At 35.8% G+C, this 14,587-nt stretch overlaps 3 protein-coding genes and 1 long non-coding RNA gene across 4 annotated transcripts; 1 reads left to right on the forward strand and 3 right to left on the reverse strand.

Moving 5' to 3' along the window:
- Window positions 1–56: 56 nt before the first annotated feature.
- On the reverse strand, window positions 57–1,648 carry LOC130731736 (uncharacterized). Its single transcript, XR_009016801.1, has 3 exons — window positions 1,266–1,648; window positions 890–1,182; window positions 57–491 (listed from the first exon to the last, which is right to left on the reverse strand). It is a non-coding gene; the product is annotated as an uncharacterized LOC130731736 (long non-coding RNA).
- A 1,649-nt stretch (window positions 1,649–3,297) lies between these two features.
- On the reverse strand, window positions 3,298–5,667 carry LOC130730901 (uncharacterized). The gene is made up of 9 exons (XM_057583044.1): window positions 5,656–5,667; window positions 5,450–5,561; window positions 5,182–5,226; window positions 4,942–5,058; window positions 4,728–4,846; window positions 4,312–4,587; window positions 3,965–4,222; window positions 3,787–3,888; window positions 3,298–3,468 (listed from the first exon to the last, which is right to left on the reverse strand). The coding sequence occupies exons 1-9, from the start codon at window positions 5,665–5,667 to the stop codon at window positions 3,298–3,300; spliced, it is 1,212 nt and encodes a 403-aa protein (XP_057439027.1).
- Window positions 5,668–7,036: 1,369 nt separating this feature from the next.
- Window positions 7,037–7,666, forward strand: LOC130731737 (uncharacterized). Its single transcript, XM_057583978.1, has 2 exons — window positions 7,037–7,273; window positions 7,377–7,666. The coding sequence occupies exons 1-2, from the start codon at window positions 7,112–7,114 to the stop codon at window positions 7,575–7,577; spliced, it is 363 nt and encodes a 120-aa protein (XP_057439961.1). The 5' UTR covers window positions 7,037–7,111; the 3' UTR covers window positions 7,578–7,666.
- Window positions 7,667–8,216: 550 nt separating this feature from the next.
- LOC130734258 (uncharacterized) lies at window positions 8,217–11,212 on the reverse strand. The gene is made up of 3 exons (XM_057586601.1): window positions 10,867–11,212; window positions 9,060–10,702; window positions 8,217–8,976 (listed from the first exon to the last, which is right to left on the reverse strand). Exons 1-2 carry the CDS (start codon window positions 11,073–11,075, stop codon window positions 10,006–10,008), a joined length of 906 nt encoding a protein of 301 aa, XP_057442584.1. The 5' UTR covers window positions 11,076–11,212; the 3' UTR covers window positions 8,217–8,976; window positions 9,060–10,005.
- Window positions 11,213–14,587: the final 3,375 nt, after the last annotated feature.

Genomic DNA, 14,587 nt, shown 5'->3' on the forward strand with positions numbered 1-14,587 from the left:
AAAAAGCCACTAACATAATAGCACGTGAATATGAGAAATTTAGGAAATAGGGGGGACTTCATACCATAATGCAAACACTTAATTGTTTGATAATTCAAAGATAAATTACACACATTCATCACTGGAGCTAATTAACAACCAACAATTAAACAACCCGGGAATACAAACAACAATAGAAAGCCTGATAACATTCCAGAAATCAAACACTTCATCACAAAGACCCTCCTAAATCCATCCTTCATCAAATAGGCTCCATTCTATCAACATGAGCAATTTGATACATGTCATTGAAAAATCGAATCTGAGCTGGTCCGTAGGGAAAATGTTATTAACATTGCAGAACTGTCTCCAGCTGCTGCCCATCTTTGCAACTACAGAATTAAGAAGGATATGCATACGATATTCCCCTTGAAATTGGGAGGGACCAATGAAAATCCAGCTATCGACCCCAACATCTTTAATATATGTAGCAGCAGATGTTGGAAGAGGCTCTGTTCAGAATAAAAAAGATTAGTAAGACATCCAAAACAATTTGAAATATTAATAGAACTAAAAAATTAAAAAAATATAAGAAATTCAGAGAAAAGGAAAAAAATTCAGATTTATAATTACTATTCGATTTATGGAGAAATGCTCAACACTGAGCTGGCAATTGAAAACACACTCAACTCTCACTTCCTAGCCTAGATTTTGTTCAGTAATTACAACTTGAGAAGGACCATCATGAGTCGAAATTTGAACTTCACCATCCACCTCAACAGAGTTAGAAGGAGGAGGGAGGACAGAGGATGAAATTTCAGGGTTTAGAGAAGGGGGTTGAGAAGGTTTTCCTATAAACGTAAAATTGCGATAAAAGTCATAAACAATCAGTTCATCATCTTCAGCTTACATGTCTAGATTACGTGGAGGAGGACCTCCAGGAACTTGGATCTCTTTCTTGTCCTGATTAAGAATTGAGATGTGGAAAATATAATCTCCAACTTCATGCAGCCAAAAAGTACAGTTTTTTTCTAAGCTCTAAAATACCCTCAATTGATACCAACCCTTAGTAAGCCTATGGCGGTCCTCAATCATGTTGAAGCCCACAACATGTTTGTTTCTTCCATCGTTAATGAACACCCATTCATGTTTTAGCTTCTTCTTAATTTCCTTCACATACCATCGGCTTAGCTCCCCTTCATACTGGAAAAAATGATCGAAACGGTCAGGGAAAGTTAAAAGCAACATGCATGAACAATTGGTTGAGAAACTAAACAGATCTTTACCTCCAAATTTCAACTCTGAACAGGGAGGAAACTCTTGTACAAGAGAGAAGGAAAGCTCACTGATTTGCCATTGTAGGATTTCACAACAATGGAAACTTGAAATATTTTGGCAAGAGCAAGGAAAAGATTGTATGAAAAGGGATTGATTGTGGGGGTGGCATGCAAGATGACATGAAAGCACGTGTCCAGATGAACATTAGTTCCAAATAGTTCACATTGGGAAGTAGAATGAAGACAAAAGGATGAAATTGAATCATTAATTTTCAACATTTTGAAGAAAGGAACCCACTTCCTATTCATTGTAAAGCCAGTTTCAGTTGCAGCAATAATTAGTGGTATAATTGAATGAAATTGGAAGAATCAAGGAAGAAAGCGTTATTAGGAATTGAAAAGGCTTAAAATATCAACACAGTTTTCATAGGGATAAGAAATATTCATTCTGCAAAAACCAAAAGGTATTGGGGGTGGGAATTAAACAAATAATAGATAATATAAATAAAAAAGGAGAAAATTTCTCAGTTTTAAAGTTTGCATAAAACCACATGTTATAGAGATATGAAACTGTATGTATATATTTATTCTGTACTAAAAAAAATCTATTTACATAACAAAATAAAAATTACTATCCTGTATTTCGAAAGAAATCATACTGCAATATTAGATTTACACAACAAAATCACATTTGAAATAGAAACTTCTTTTTTTTTTGAATGACAATTTAATTAATAAAATCCTAACAATAAAAAAAGTGATTCAAATTTATGATAAAAAGCATACACTTTTTTTTTTGGTACATCGGAAAGATAAATTGCACCCGCAAGGAATCGATCCCTGGACCTCCCCTACCCAACCCATATGTCCTCAAACTCCTACCACTTGAGCTATCCTACGGGGACAAAAAGCATACACTTTATGATACAATAAACTTTATGGAGAGGAATAAATGGGGGAAATTGAATCATTTATGGGGATAAGAAACAGTTTTTTTGCACAAATGAAGAGTTATGGTTGTTGGGAATTAAAAAAATCATAATAAAATAGAATACAATAGAATAAAAAATGGATAAACCCCTTCATTTTTCGGCTGCATCAAAGAAAACTAATTACCTTGAATAAATATTCTGATTTAAAATAAGGTTTAGTAGAATTTTAAACATGTTGTAGACTATTCATGAGAATAAACAGTTGATTCATTTATGAAGATATCTTGGAATTGGGAAGGAAGATTAATAAATAATAACTCCACTTTCATAAGGATAAGAATTGTTATTAATAAACAAAAACTATAAATAATTAAGGGAGAAGAAACATCATTTACGGCATACGAAAAAACCAATCCCACTTCTAATCATTATTTAAAGGTGCTAACAACATAAAAAAGAAGTGGGAGCAATGATTCTAATGATTATTTCAACGAAGGGTTATTAGAAATTAAAAAAATTGAAACCCCGGATATTATAAAGAATGAAACCCCACTTTCATAGGAATAAGATTTGATTTTAATTTGTTATTGTAGAACTAGTTTACAAATTAAAGAGATATCAAGTTTGAGTTATCCACAAATATTTGAATTCAAAATATTAAGTTTATTGAAAACTCAACTAACAAATGAACACTTTTTAATTTGAACAAAAAAAAAGGATTTTTCCAAAAACAAAAATATCTTGGTAGGAATAGAATTTAAATCTGAAAGGAGAGTTATTAGGAATATAATTTAGATCTTAAAAAGGGAGTAACCCAAAAATATTAAAATTTTGTATAGAATCCCGTATAATAGGTAATTGAAACGATTTATATCTTTCTTTACAGGGATTTAGATATTTTGAAATAAATAACACTTTATTCAAAAACACATTTTTTAAAAATAACACACAACCCATTAATTAATACAATAGAAATTTCTTCATGGAGGAATTTAATATAATTATTTAATCAAACATAACTACTTGAACTATAAGAAAGGGATTAAAAAATTTCACAACAAACGGGAATAAGAAAACTTTCTTTAAAACTTTCTCCTTCTTGACCATCTTCAGTGGCTTCTTGCTGTCAATAGCATTTGCAATGACTTCCGCATCAATAGGGTATGACGTTTAAAAGGAGGAGAGTCATTATTCTCAACATGACGGGGGTCCTGAGAGTTCCCATTGATAGTGAGTGCAGCTTTGATATCACCATCAAATCCAACATCCTTATCCAAGGACTGAAATCAATATTACCAAAAATTAAAAATCTTTCCTAGGCTTTACCAAAAATGTTGTAAATTTTAAAACGTAAAAAAAAAAAACAGAAATGGATGAGGACCAGAAAGAACTCCAGTAGAAGACTTAGCACAAATGATATTCTGAAATATAAGAACACGTGACAAAATTAAATTAATCAATTACATAAAGATTAAAAACAAATTAACATTAATCAAAATGATACTAACCTTCCCTTTGTATATAATTTATGGCTTTCCCTGAGTGGTCTTTGAAATGGATGAGAACTGCATCTTCAACTCATGATCTGGAGCTAAAACAATAAAGCCTTCCTGGCTATCTTTACTTAGATCAACAACAGATGAATTGGGGGAAGTAAGCCCATGCGGGTCACCAGCAACATTAAATTCGTCATTAAGGTCCTAAATTGAGGAAAAACGATATGAGAAAGCTAATAAAAAAACCATCAGAACCAAGTATTGGAACATATAGAAAAACCTTAGCAAAACTTGATGACGATCCTTCAACCATTCCACCAGAGCTAGGAGTTGTCAAAAGCATGTAAGGAGGGGAACCTTCTAACTGGGGATTTGCAATCTTAAATTGGGAAATCACCTCACGATCTGAACAGATTCTCTTCACCTTATAGGATGGCTCAAACCATGTATTGGAACTGTTATCAACATCAACTTTGAATAAGAAGGTCTTCTCAATCGAATTCAAAATCTCAGACGACACCTGGTAATCGTTTGGGTCCTTGAATTGTATAGAGAATAGCATGACATTCATAGTCGTTGAAATTAAATTGAAAATGATTAGATATAGGAAAAAATGAAATACCAAACCTTATGGCATTTCTCAACCAAATCAGCACATGGTTTATTCAGAAGATTATTGGCTTCTTGATAAAAAACAACAAATGGAGTAGAATCATTTGCATCCATAACCCTGAGATGAATTTTGTACTTAAGAATTGCAGTAACAACATGGAGAACACATGCTTCACAAAAGTACATGTCTTCGGCTGGGTACACCTTTTTGTTACACTTGCAAGCAGGATAGTACCAACTGTTGTCGTCAGGAATGAAGTTAACAGTGGAAAGAACAACGCAAACAGATTTCTAACAACAACAAATAAAAAAGAGTTAGGAAAATATCTAAAGATAACATCATCAACATGAACCATAGGATAATAGAAAAAAAAAAAAAGCAGACCTCAACCAAGTATTTGATCTGCTCAATTGTTTTCCCTACACTTTGCCTTAGAAAATCTTCTGTTGGAATCATGAAGCTGAGTCAGGACTTGAGCAGAAGGGCCATCGATAGCAGGATTAAAGAGAATCTTAGTTACCCCATAAAAATTTTGAATGCTAGGCTTTCCTGTGAATGAAAAATAATTGAAAAAGATTAGAAAACCAGGAACCCGAAATGATTTACACAACAACTAAAATATGGAAAGTAAAAAAAAAGTATACCTTTGGAAGGTTTTATCTTTGCAAATTGGACAACAACAACTTTAGTCATGTCCCCAGACGCCAATTGCCCAACGATTTCATCGACATATTTCCCAAAAAAAGCAGCCTGAACATGAACTATGACCAACAAAGGAAAAGCAAAGACAGATAAGACAACATAACACATATGAAGGAATAAGGAATAGAGTTACACATACCCTTCTTGATCAACTTCTAGGGTAATCTTCTTTTGCACTTTACCATGTTTTTCAACCTCTTGCTCCCCAGTTAGGATACCGATGACATCTGGAAGAATAGAATAACTCACATTGATAACCAACATTGATATGATTAACAAAAGGGAAAAAGGAAATAAATAGGAAGGAGGTGTCTGGTTCTTTGAACACAACACTAGACAAAGCCAAGAAAGAGAAGGGGTTTCCGGTGATGGAGGTGTTACCCATGACCCTAACAATGGAATGCATTTAGAAATTCATCTTATAGGGATGAGAGGTCGTCCTAAAATCACCTCCATTCTCACAAACACCAAAAGAGGAGATCTGGTACACACGACCCTCAGATATCTGATTTTGGAACCGGTAAACCAAGGTTCGCCTAATGGAAGCATGAATTTTGCAACCCTTAAAAAAACAAAAAAAAAAAGAACAAAGAAAATTAGAATTTTCAACACATAAGCCATGAAGATAATAAGGAAATATTAGGGCAAAAAAAAACCTTCGAATCCATCAAAACTATATCCAAGGATGAAGGAAGCTTGGATTCGGAGTAGCTAGGCGTTAACCACAACCGAATAACCTTCACAACGATGGTCCAGGTTTCTTTTGAAGCATCAAATTTAGAGACATCATCAACTCAAAGAGCCATATCAGAAGGGATTGATAAGAAATTTGGAGAAAGCAAAACAGGCAAAGCAAAAAGGATTGGGTTTCAGGGCATCACAACACAGGGACTTATATAGAATAGTTTCAAGGGTTGAAACTTTTGGATTTCCTCAAGAATTCGAAAACAAGAAGTTGAAACAACAAATAAGTGGGAATGAACAACCATCATTGGGCACAAATATATAGAGAAAAAAAATTCAAACTACCGAAATCCATTAATGGGGCGTAGAATGAATGTTGGGAACCAAGAAGGGGCGGCTGTGTCATCAATGGAGCATGGAGAATTCGAAAGAGTTCCATGGAATAATGAATTAGGGTTCGAATAATAATAACAAAAAAAAAGAAGAGAAGGAAAGCAAAAAGGTGAAATTTCATGAGTCGGTGTATGAGAGAGAGAGAAACATAATGGATGAGGCTGAAAAAGGGAGAGAGGAAAAGAAGGAATGAGATAGTGAGAGAGAGAAATGAGATGAAGGAATGAATAAAATAAAATAATAGGAGAGGGACACGTGTCACTTTGTAGTGCAATGGAGGGAATAAAATAATCAAGTTTATTCCTGTGAATGAGATAAGGGGGAAAGGGTTCTTAGAATGTTAGTGTTTTAAATATATATATGTATATATATCTATATATATATATATAGATAGATAGATGACATTAACATATAAATTTCTACTCTTTATCAAACTTTGAAATTTGTATTTAAATTTAGTTTTTCTATGCTAGTTCCTGAAAATTGGGAAGCAACCAAGTCATGCACAATTATACATCGAAACCCATAAAAGAAAGGATGGATCCTTTATCAATGATGAAGTAATGGGTGTAGTGGTAAGTTTGACTATGTTGTTTTCAATTATCATGCTATTGAAGATTTATCATGATAGTATTTTAAGGCTTAATTGCACTTTTGCTCCCTCGTCTTTCAGCGTTGTGCGAAAGCCCTCCCCCATGTTTAAAAGGAGCAGATTCCCTCCCTTATGTTTAAAAATGTGAAAAAGTGCCCCTTCCGTTAGTTTGTCGTTTAAAAAGCTAACAGTGGTTGCTTATGTGGCTTTCATTAATTGACGTGTCTCTGACACAGGCCAAGTAAGATGCCACTTAGTCTGTTTTCATTGAAGAAAAAAAAAAGGAATCACATGATCAACACGTGCATCCTTTCCCCTTAATTGAGTCTCCATCTTCATCTTTTCCCCCAAATTTGACCTAACTCCATTGCAGAAGAGAGAACAGAGAAATTGGTCGAACGAGAACGAAGGAACACGAAGAAGATCGAAGGAGAACGAAGGCCATGACAAGAGTGAGCGATTCTCATGAATCTTCGACAAGCACTTGTAGTGATGGCACTGTTCGAAGAACCTACTACTGTAATTGTGGGGTTTTGTCTCCTTTGAGGACTTCGTGGACACCAGATAACATGGGTCGAAGATTCTACGGCTGTGGCCAATACCAGGTAATTGTTGAAACAAACCTTCCATTGAAATGAAATATGGGTACTTTAAATTGCATGATCTAAAATCTAACCTTTGTATCTATGTATTTGGGCAAAATTTCAGGGTAGGGAAAGGAAATGTGGATTCTTCAAATGGCATGATCCTCCTATGAATACACGCCAGAATGTGATGATTTCTGGGTTGCTGAAGCAGATTGAAGTCTTCAAGAAGAAAAAGATCTTCTTAGTTAGGTGTTTTGGGTTGTGTGTTGTAGTCATTGTACTGTTGATCATTGTGATTGCTATCATGGTTATCAAAGCTTGATTGGGGGAACTGTGAGTAAGACTTATGCTGGTAGTTTTAGGAGTTTGGATTGTCTTGTATGTTAAGGCTAGCTTGGCAGCCATTTGTAACTTGGGAACTAGTGATTGAATGCAATGAAAAAAGATTGATTTCGCTATATTGTTGTTTAGTTTATAGAATGTGAATTTGTTGATTTCTAAATCAGTAAATATTCCATTGATTGAATAAGCTATTTATACAAGTGCTAATCTAATGCTAATCTAACATAATCTAAGAGAGACTATTCTAACTGCACTAACAACAAACCTAACAAACTAACAGAATTAGAAACTAGCCTAGAAACTAACATGTAATGGGGAACTGTGAGTACTGCCATTATCAAAGCTTCAAATGGCATGATCACCACTTCAGATTACAGACAATTCCACGAGTATTTGCTTTCCAAAAGGGTCACTTTACTGATTAATGGAAGGTAGAACCCCAACTTTATAAGCTTTTCCATACTTGTTACAATTTGTATGATCTTGGTTGCTCATTTTAGTATCTTCCAATGTCTATTTCTAAACATCAGTATCTTTCAATGCCTATTTGTAAACATATAGCATAACATACCAGTATCATGATATGTAAATGACAAATTATTTGACACAAAATAACATATAGCATAACAAACCATTGTTATTGGTTCCATAAACATCAAAATGACATAGTCAAGTTACAGACACCTTGGAAGCATTAACATTGTCAACATAACACAAACACAAAATGACATAGTCAAGTTACACCCAACTTGGAACCATTAACATTGTCAACATTACACAAACACAAAATGACATAGTCAAGTTACACCCAACTTGAAAGCATTAACATTGTCAACATAAGACAAACACAAAATAACATTATCCTAGAACAAGCTTCTGCTTCTTATCAGGCCTTCCAGATTGCTGAGATCCACTTGCAACCCGTGGAGCATTACGTGTGATTGAGCTTGTTGTCTGTGAGCATTGTGTTAGAATTGGTGGACCTTGAACTGTGTGATGAGATTGAACTGGTTGTGTAGCTTGAGATTCCTGTGTAACTTGAGGTTGCTTTCCTTGTCTCCTTGTTCTTGGAAGTCTCCATCCAGTCCCATCTTCTACCTCTTATGCAGCTCCAGTAGCATTTCTCTTCTACCTCTCCTTCTAGTAGCAACCCTTGGTTCCTGTGCAACTCCAGTCCCATCTTGTGCAATTCCAGTACCACCATTCTCCCCTTGTGCAGCTCCAGAACCACCATTCCCCTCTTGTGCAGCTCCAGTAGCATTAGCTCTTCTGCCTCTCCTTCTAGTAGCAACCCTTGGTTCCTGTGCAGCTCCAATCCCATCTTGTGCAACTCCACTCCCACTTGCTCTCTGTTCAGGGTGAAGCATCTGTGTATTATCCTGAAAAAAGAAAACAATCATTGAAGATTTCTACAAATTACAGTATTCATAGGCCAAGCATATATTATTGTTCATTCTTTCACCTTGTTCCCTCCCACTGATATCTCCCTGTCAGCTGCTTGCTTCCCAGTACAAGTCATTTTGTTATGCCCTGGTTGACCACATCTCTTACACTGAATTGTGTTTTGGTACCTCCTCAGCCTGTTTGGGTCTCTGGGCTCATCATTTGTCTTTCTCCTTTGCTTTTTAGGCCTCCCAGGTGCCCTTCTCATGTAAGGTGGATCAAGTGGTGGTGCAAGACTAACAGGCCACAACCTGGGCCCATTAGATGGTCGGATTGAAATCTAGACGAATTGAAATCTGGACAAGAAAACCCCCCCACCTGATCTTTGCCTCCTCAACTAAAGCACCCACCTTTAAGGAAGGTGTGTGTCTTAGCATAGACACAAACTTCTTAGCTATCCACTTGGTCTTAGCCTGCCTGTTCTTGCTTGTCCTCACACAAGTATGATCATCATATAATGTCACAATCTGAAAGTATGTGTTCTGCTTGTATTTGGAAGCCCTAAGATAAAATATACACTCCCTAGTACATTTGACTACAACCCTTTTTGGATCATTTTTTGCCAAATAAACATCCTTCCTATTCTGCAAGGCATAGTCCTTCACTGATTTTTCAGAAGAGCGGCAGAGGTAAAGATCTGACCTACCTCAAATTTGACTTCACCACCATCTTCACTTTGCTTGTACTTAGGAAACTTGGGCCTCACCTCCTCAGAATCTGAATCACTCCCAGGTGGAGTATCTAAGTCTGAAGAATCCCCCTCTTCATCTTCAAAATTGTCAAATAAATTTTGGTTTTTTGAAGCAAGTAAAGCAGTTACTGTTTCATAATCTCCAGTTGGCAGCACAGTAGTCCACTCCCATCTCTCATCATAATCAGAGTCATCAAGGCTCACATCATCAGAATCTTCATCATCAGTCAATGCTTCATAATCCTCATCCAAGCTGTCAGCATCTGATGTGTCATTAACCCTCTCTATCCTCATGCACAACAATATGTTCCTCCCAGACTCTATTCTCAGCCTCAAATACACCATCAATTACAACATCAATCTCTACATCAGTAAGCCGCACACCCCTCCCAAACCCAGGCAGCACACCCTCCTCACTAACAATCCCAGAAACTCCCCCCTCCACAGTAACAACTGGTGGCAGCACACCCTCCTCAATTATAACCTCAGCCTCTCTTGCTTCACTACTCAGTACCTCAGTCCGCCTTGATTGACTCTCAAAGGCAGTCTCTGCCTCCCTTGCAATACTCACAAAGGCAGACTCTGTGTCAATATCAATGTCCTCCACAGAAATCTGACTCACCCCTTCCTGATTCCCTTCCTGCAACTTAATAGCTTCTTCACAGTGCTCAACATAAAATTCAACTTCAGAGAACCCTTGCAAATCTTTCAGAAAGGTGTGAACATCTTTATCATCGCTAAATGGTCTGCGACCATCAAACAATCCTAAAGCAGGAGCCCTATACCACAAACACTTGTATGATGGATACCCAAGTTCTTGAACTAACTTCTGTAGTTCCATTGAACTTAACTCATCAGGATCAAACCTTGGCAGAATCACACACACTCCTTCAACATACTCACATGTAGGTTCAAACACAAAATGTCCTTTATGCCAAATAATCACTTTCAATAAGTTCACTGCAGTAGGCCTACAAACAACACATGAATTAACAATGTCAGAAATTGACACAGTACGAAAAATTGAGAGGAAGAAATCCTAAACACATAGAGATGAAGATGGACACATAATTGGGAATTTTGGGGCAGAAATTTACAGGTTCCTAATAAGAAATTTTAGGGCTTCGATTCGTACCTAAATTGGAAATTAGGGCTTCGAATCGTGGCAAAATCAACTTCGGGTTGAACGACAGCTTCCTTTCCCTGGCATGTGCTTTGTTCAACGACAGCTTCCTGTTCCTCGCATGTGCTTGGTTCAACAACGACATGCTCCTTTCCCTTGCTTTGAGTCTTGTCGCGTCGTGGTTGTCCTTCTCTACCTCGACGCCTGGGACCACCCGCCATTGAAGGGAATCTTCAGAGAGAACCGTGCGATTGAGATCGATGCCTTTCAGAGATTGAAGATGAAGTTGGAGGGGGAAAATCGCACAAGGTTATCGGGGTTCTAATTTGGGTGAATGAACTTTGTTGTGAGATCGATGGCTTTCATATTTTCTTTTATTTTTTTATCTGAGTTAATCATTTAAAAATAGGGGTGGTGTTTGAGATGGGGTGCGAATAGAAAGCCACATAAGCAACCACCGTTGGCTTTCAGACGGCAAACTAACGGAACGGAAACTTTTTCACATTTTTAAACATAAGGGAGGGAATCTGCTCCTTTTAAACATGGGGGAGGGCTTTCGCACAACGGTGAAAGATGAGGGAGCAAAAGTGCAATTAAGCCGTATTTTAAATATTTATATTTTCCATGTTATAGGAACAAATTGAAGTGGGATTGACACAAAGCACTGTTGATGAGTCTCAAGTTTATGCCTTTGATCTTGTTGGGAGAGTGCTAGGGGTATAGCGTCATGGGAGAGTGCGATGTATGGATTTGGAAGCAGTTCCTACTAATACATTCAAGAACAATGGACTTCGACTATCAAGTTTGAGCTTTTCTTCATCTGGTGCTACTTCATCTTCTTCTAGGGAGCGGCAAGAGAAGTGTACCAATTTAGAGAATGCATTTAAGGCCTACATGATAATGAAGGAAGGAAAGATCCCTGAAGAAATGGCTCAATTATTTGCTCCTAAATCACATGTATGTGATTTTAAATTCTTAAGCTCTACTTATGATTTTAGTTTGGCATGCTTGTTTGAATGGAACTGAACTGAGAAGTCTGTCAAAATTACAACAGTAATACATATCAGAAATCTGTCAAAATTCTCTTTTGTGAATGCAACTAGCTTCCTTAGTTCACTAGCTTCTATTCATCTAATGTCCTCTCTCTCTCTCTCTCTCTCTCTCTCTCTCTCTCTCTCTCTCGTGATGCCTTATCATTTTTCTCTACTTCTGTTTTGACACGACAGGGTGGGTCCAGTCCAGAGCCAATTCTAAATTTCCAAACAACCACTAATTTGCGGTTGTTCACGATAGTGAGTGACTTTTGGCATTTGAATGCTTCTCTTTTCTCAAAATTAACATGCACTATTTTTCCTCTGTTGTGGTTTCACTATTTTAGCCAAACTAACATCAGTCTTGAAGCATCACTCAAATCCAATATGCATATTTTTATAGCATCATTCCCCTCTGACATGCATATTTGAGCATGACCACAAATTAGAATTTTTTATATTCTTTTATGTTTTTAACTATTTTTATCATCTACTAAATATTTAAATTTATTATTTCAGGTAAATGATATTGGAAATACATCCGACATACATTCGGATGAAAGCGGATCATACAATACTAGCAACATATAGTGCTATTTTATTTAGTGTTTTGTATTTTGCATATTGCAATTTTAAGTTTCTCACTATGGATGTTTGGATTTGAATCTTTAGATTATGTCGCATTACATTAGTTATTTGCAATAGAGCTTTATTAATTCATATTATGTGCATTTAAATATTCAATAACTGTGTATTAAAGATGTGAATAATATTGTATATGTTGATAATTTTTATGACAAGCTCAAGTTGATGATGGTTAAATAAACCATAAAAAGGAAAAAAGAAGACTAGTTAGGATGTTTAGAAAACTTTTTTAAATGGTTAATAAGTAAACTCAACAATTAAATGGGGTTAGAAATGTCCCTAGAATAAACTCTATTAGTCAAGGGAGGTTTAAGGCTGTAAATAGTCTCTTGCATTTAAGGGGGTTGAAAACTCCCGTTAAAAAAAACTTGCGGATAAGGGAGGTTTAAAACCCCCGCTAAATGTATATGCATGTACTTGGGTTTGCTGAAAAATGTCGTTAATGATTTGTGGCGAGTGTAACTTCGGGATTTTTCAAAACCTCCGTTAAGTAACTCGCGGGGTTGAAAACCCCCACTAAATGCAAAAAAAAAAAAAAAAACCGCCACTAATTTACAGATTTTTGGTAGTGAATCTACGAAGTTAAAGAAAATGAAATTGTCTGAGATTGGCAATTTGTGGGTTTCACAGCACACCATGAGAATCATGTTTTTTATTTTCTAACTTCACAAACTGTCAAAATCTGCGTGTATTAATTGGATGCACATGTTCAACAATTATTTTCGACCCAAACTTCTTCCTGTTTATTTGATAAGGACCCAAATTCTTCCTAATTCAAAGTACATTAGCATGATAGCTAAATATCTCCTTCTCTGTTTGAATTATTCAATCCATCGAGAGAAAACATGGCAAGAGGGAGCAGGATCAAGTTGCTATATAACTTTCCAGCATATCTATGAAACTCAAATCTGAAGTTTGGTAAATCCATAAGTGGAAAGAAAATGTGCCAAAAGTGGATACAACAGATCAACTTGACTGGAACTTACTTCTCTGCACTCCATGTATAACTTCTATTCTCTTCTTCAAAATTGAAATTGAGTCGTATTTGAATATCATACGAGTGCAACATGAATGGACTTTTATATATGCATCTATAACCATAAGAATAGTTCTTGTCACTTTTTGTCTAAAAATGGATTTTAACAAGAATTATTTGTTCCAAGTCATTGACCTGTAATATTAAATTTTATGCATATTATGATGTGAATATGATATATCGCTTTGGATGATCATATATAAGTTTAACTATGTACACTGCAATTAACAACCCTTATTAACATGTGTAGGGTGGTGACAATGATTGGAAAGTAAAGCAAACGGCAACTACTATAGAGAATTTAGGGAACCCATCCTTTTCCCCTTTGGCACTCTCCTTTTAATTGGTGGTCATGTTGTTTGAAAGCATTAGAATCCACACTCACAACCAGCTCATTTGAAGGCGAAGGCTCCATACACCACCAAACCAGTCACTTTCTTTACAATAATGAGCATAGTCAAGTGATATGTATTACTTAAAAATCAAGGAGATTCACAAGTGGGCTTTAACTGAGAGAGGAAATAAATGCAGTCACAGTCATGGACAAATGATTATTGAGAACTAAGAGGTAAGACATCATTCAATACGTTAGGAAAAGAAAACAATGTTCACTTTTAAAAAAAAAAAAACAATGTTCTGAAAATCGAAAAGAAGTTGAAAATATTAGGTAGTTTTTTTTAATAAAATATAAAATAAAATTATTCATCAAGATAAAATAGTTTAAAAACGATCTAGTTACATGCAGGGTCGGCCCAAGGATAAAGCCACCCAATTAAGAGTTTTAGGCCCCAATTTTTTTTATTAAAAAAGGCCCCCAAATTTTTTTTTTACTAAGTAAAAAGGGCCCCAAAATTAAAATTAATAAAATCTTATCTTAGATCAATCATGTCTCAACAAAGATTAAATGGATTAGTTTTATTATCAATTGAAAAAAAAAACATGTTAAATCAAATTGATTATGATAATTTAGGCGTCACTTTAATGTTTGCTTTAGGCCTCATTTAGTGTTGGGCCGACCCTG

This window comes from Lotus japonicus, chromosome 1 (assembly GCF_012489685.1).
Source record: "Lotus japonicus ecotype B-129 chromosome 1, LjGifu_v1.2".
NCBI classification, from domain to species: Eukaryota; Viridiplantae; Streptophyta; class Magnoliopsida; order Fabales; family Fabaceae; genus Lotus; species Lotus japonicus.

Bases quoted from the DNA above. Each gene is read 5' to 3' on its own strand.
- LOC130730901 (XM_057583044.1), bottom strand. The intron at 5,059-5,181 runs GTAAAGTGCAAA...TGTTGGTCATAG, and splicing joins GCAAGAGGTTGAAAAACATG to TTCATGTTCAGGCTGCTTTT. The intron at 4,223-4,311 runs GTTTGGTATTTC...ATACAATTCAAG, and splicing joins TGGTTGAGAAATGCCATAAG to GACCCAAACGATTACCAGGT.
- LOC130731737 (XM_057583978.1), top strand. From the start codon at position 7,112: ATGACAAGAGTGAGCGATTCTCATGAATCTTCGACAAGCACTTGTAGT. The intron at 7,274-7,376 runs GTAATTGTTGAA...GCAAAATTTCAG, and splicing joins ACGGCTGTGGCCAATACCAG to GGTAGGGAAAGGAAATGTGG.
- LOC130734258 (XM_057586601.1), bottom strand. From the start codon at position 11,075: ATGGCGGGTGGTCCCAGGCGTCGAGGTAGAGAAGGACAACCACGACGC. The intron at 10,703-10,866 runs GTACGAATCGAA...TGTTGTTTGTAG, and splicing joins AGCCCTAATTTCCAATTTAG to GCCTACTGCAGTGAACTTAT.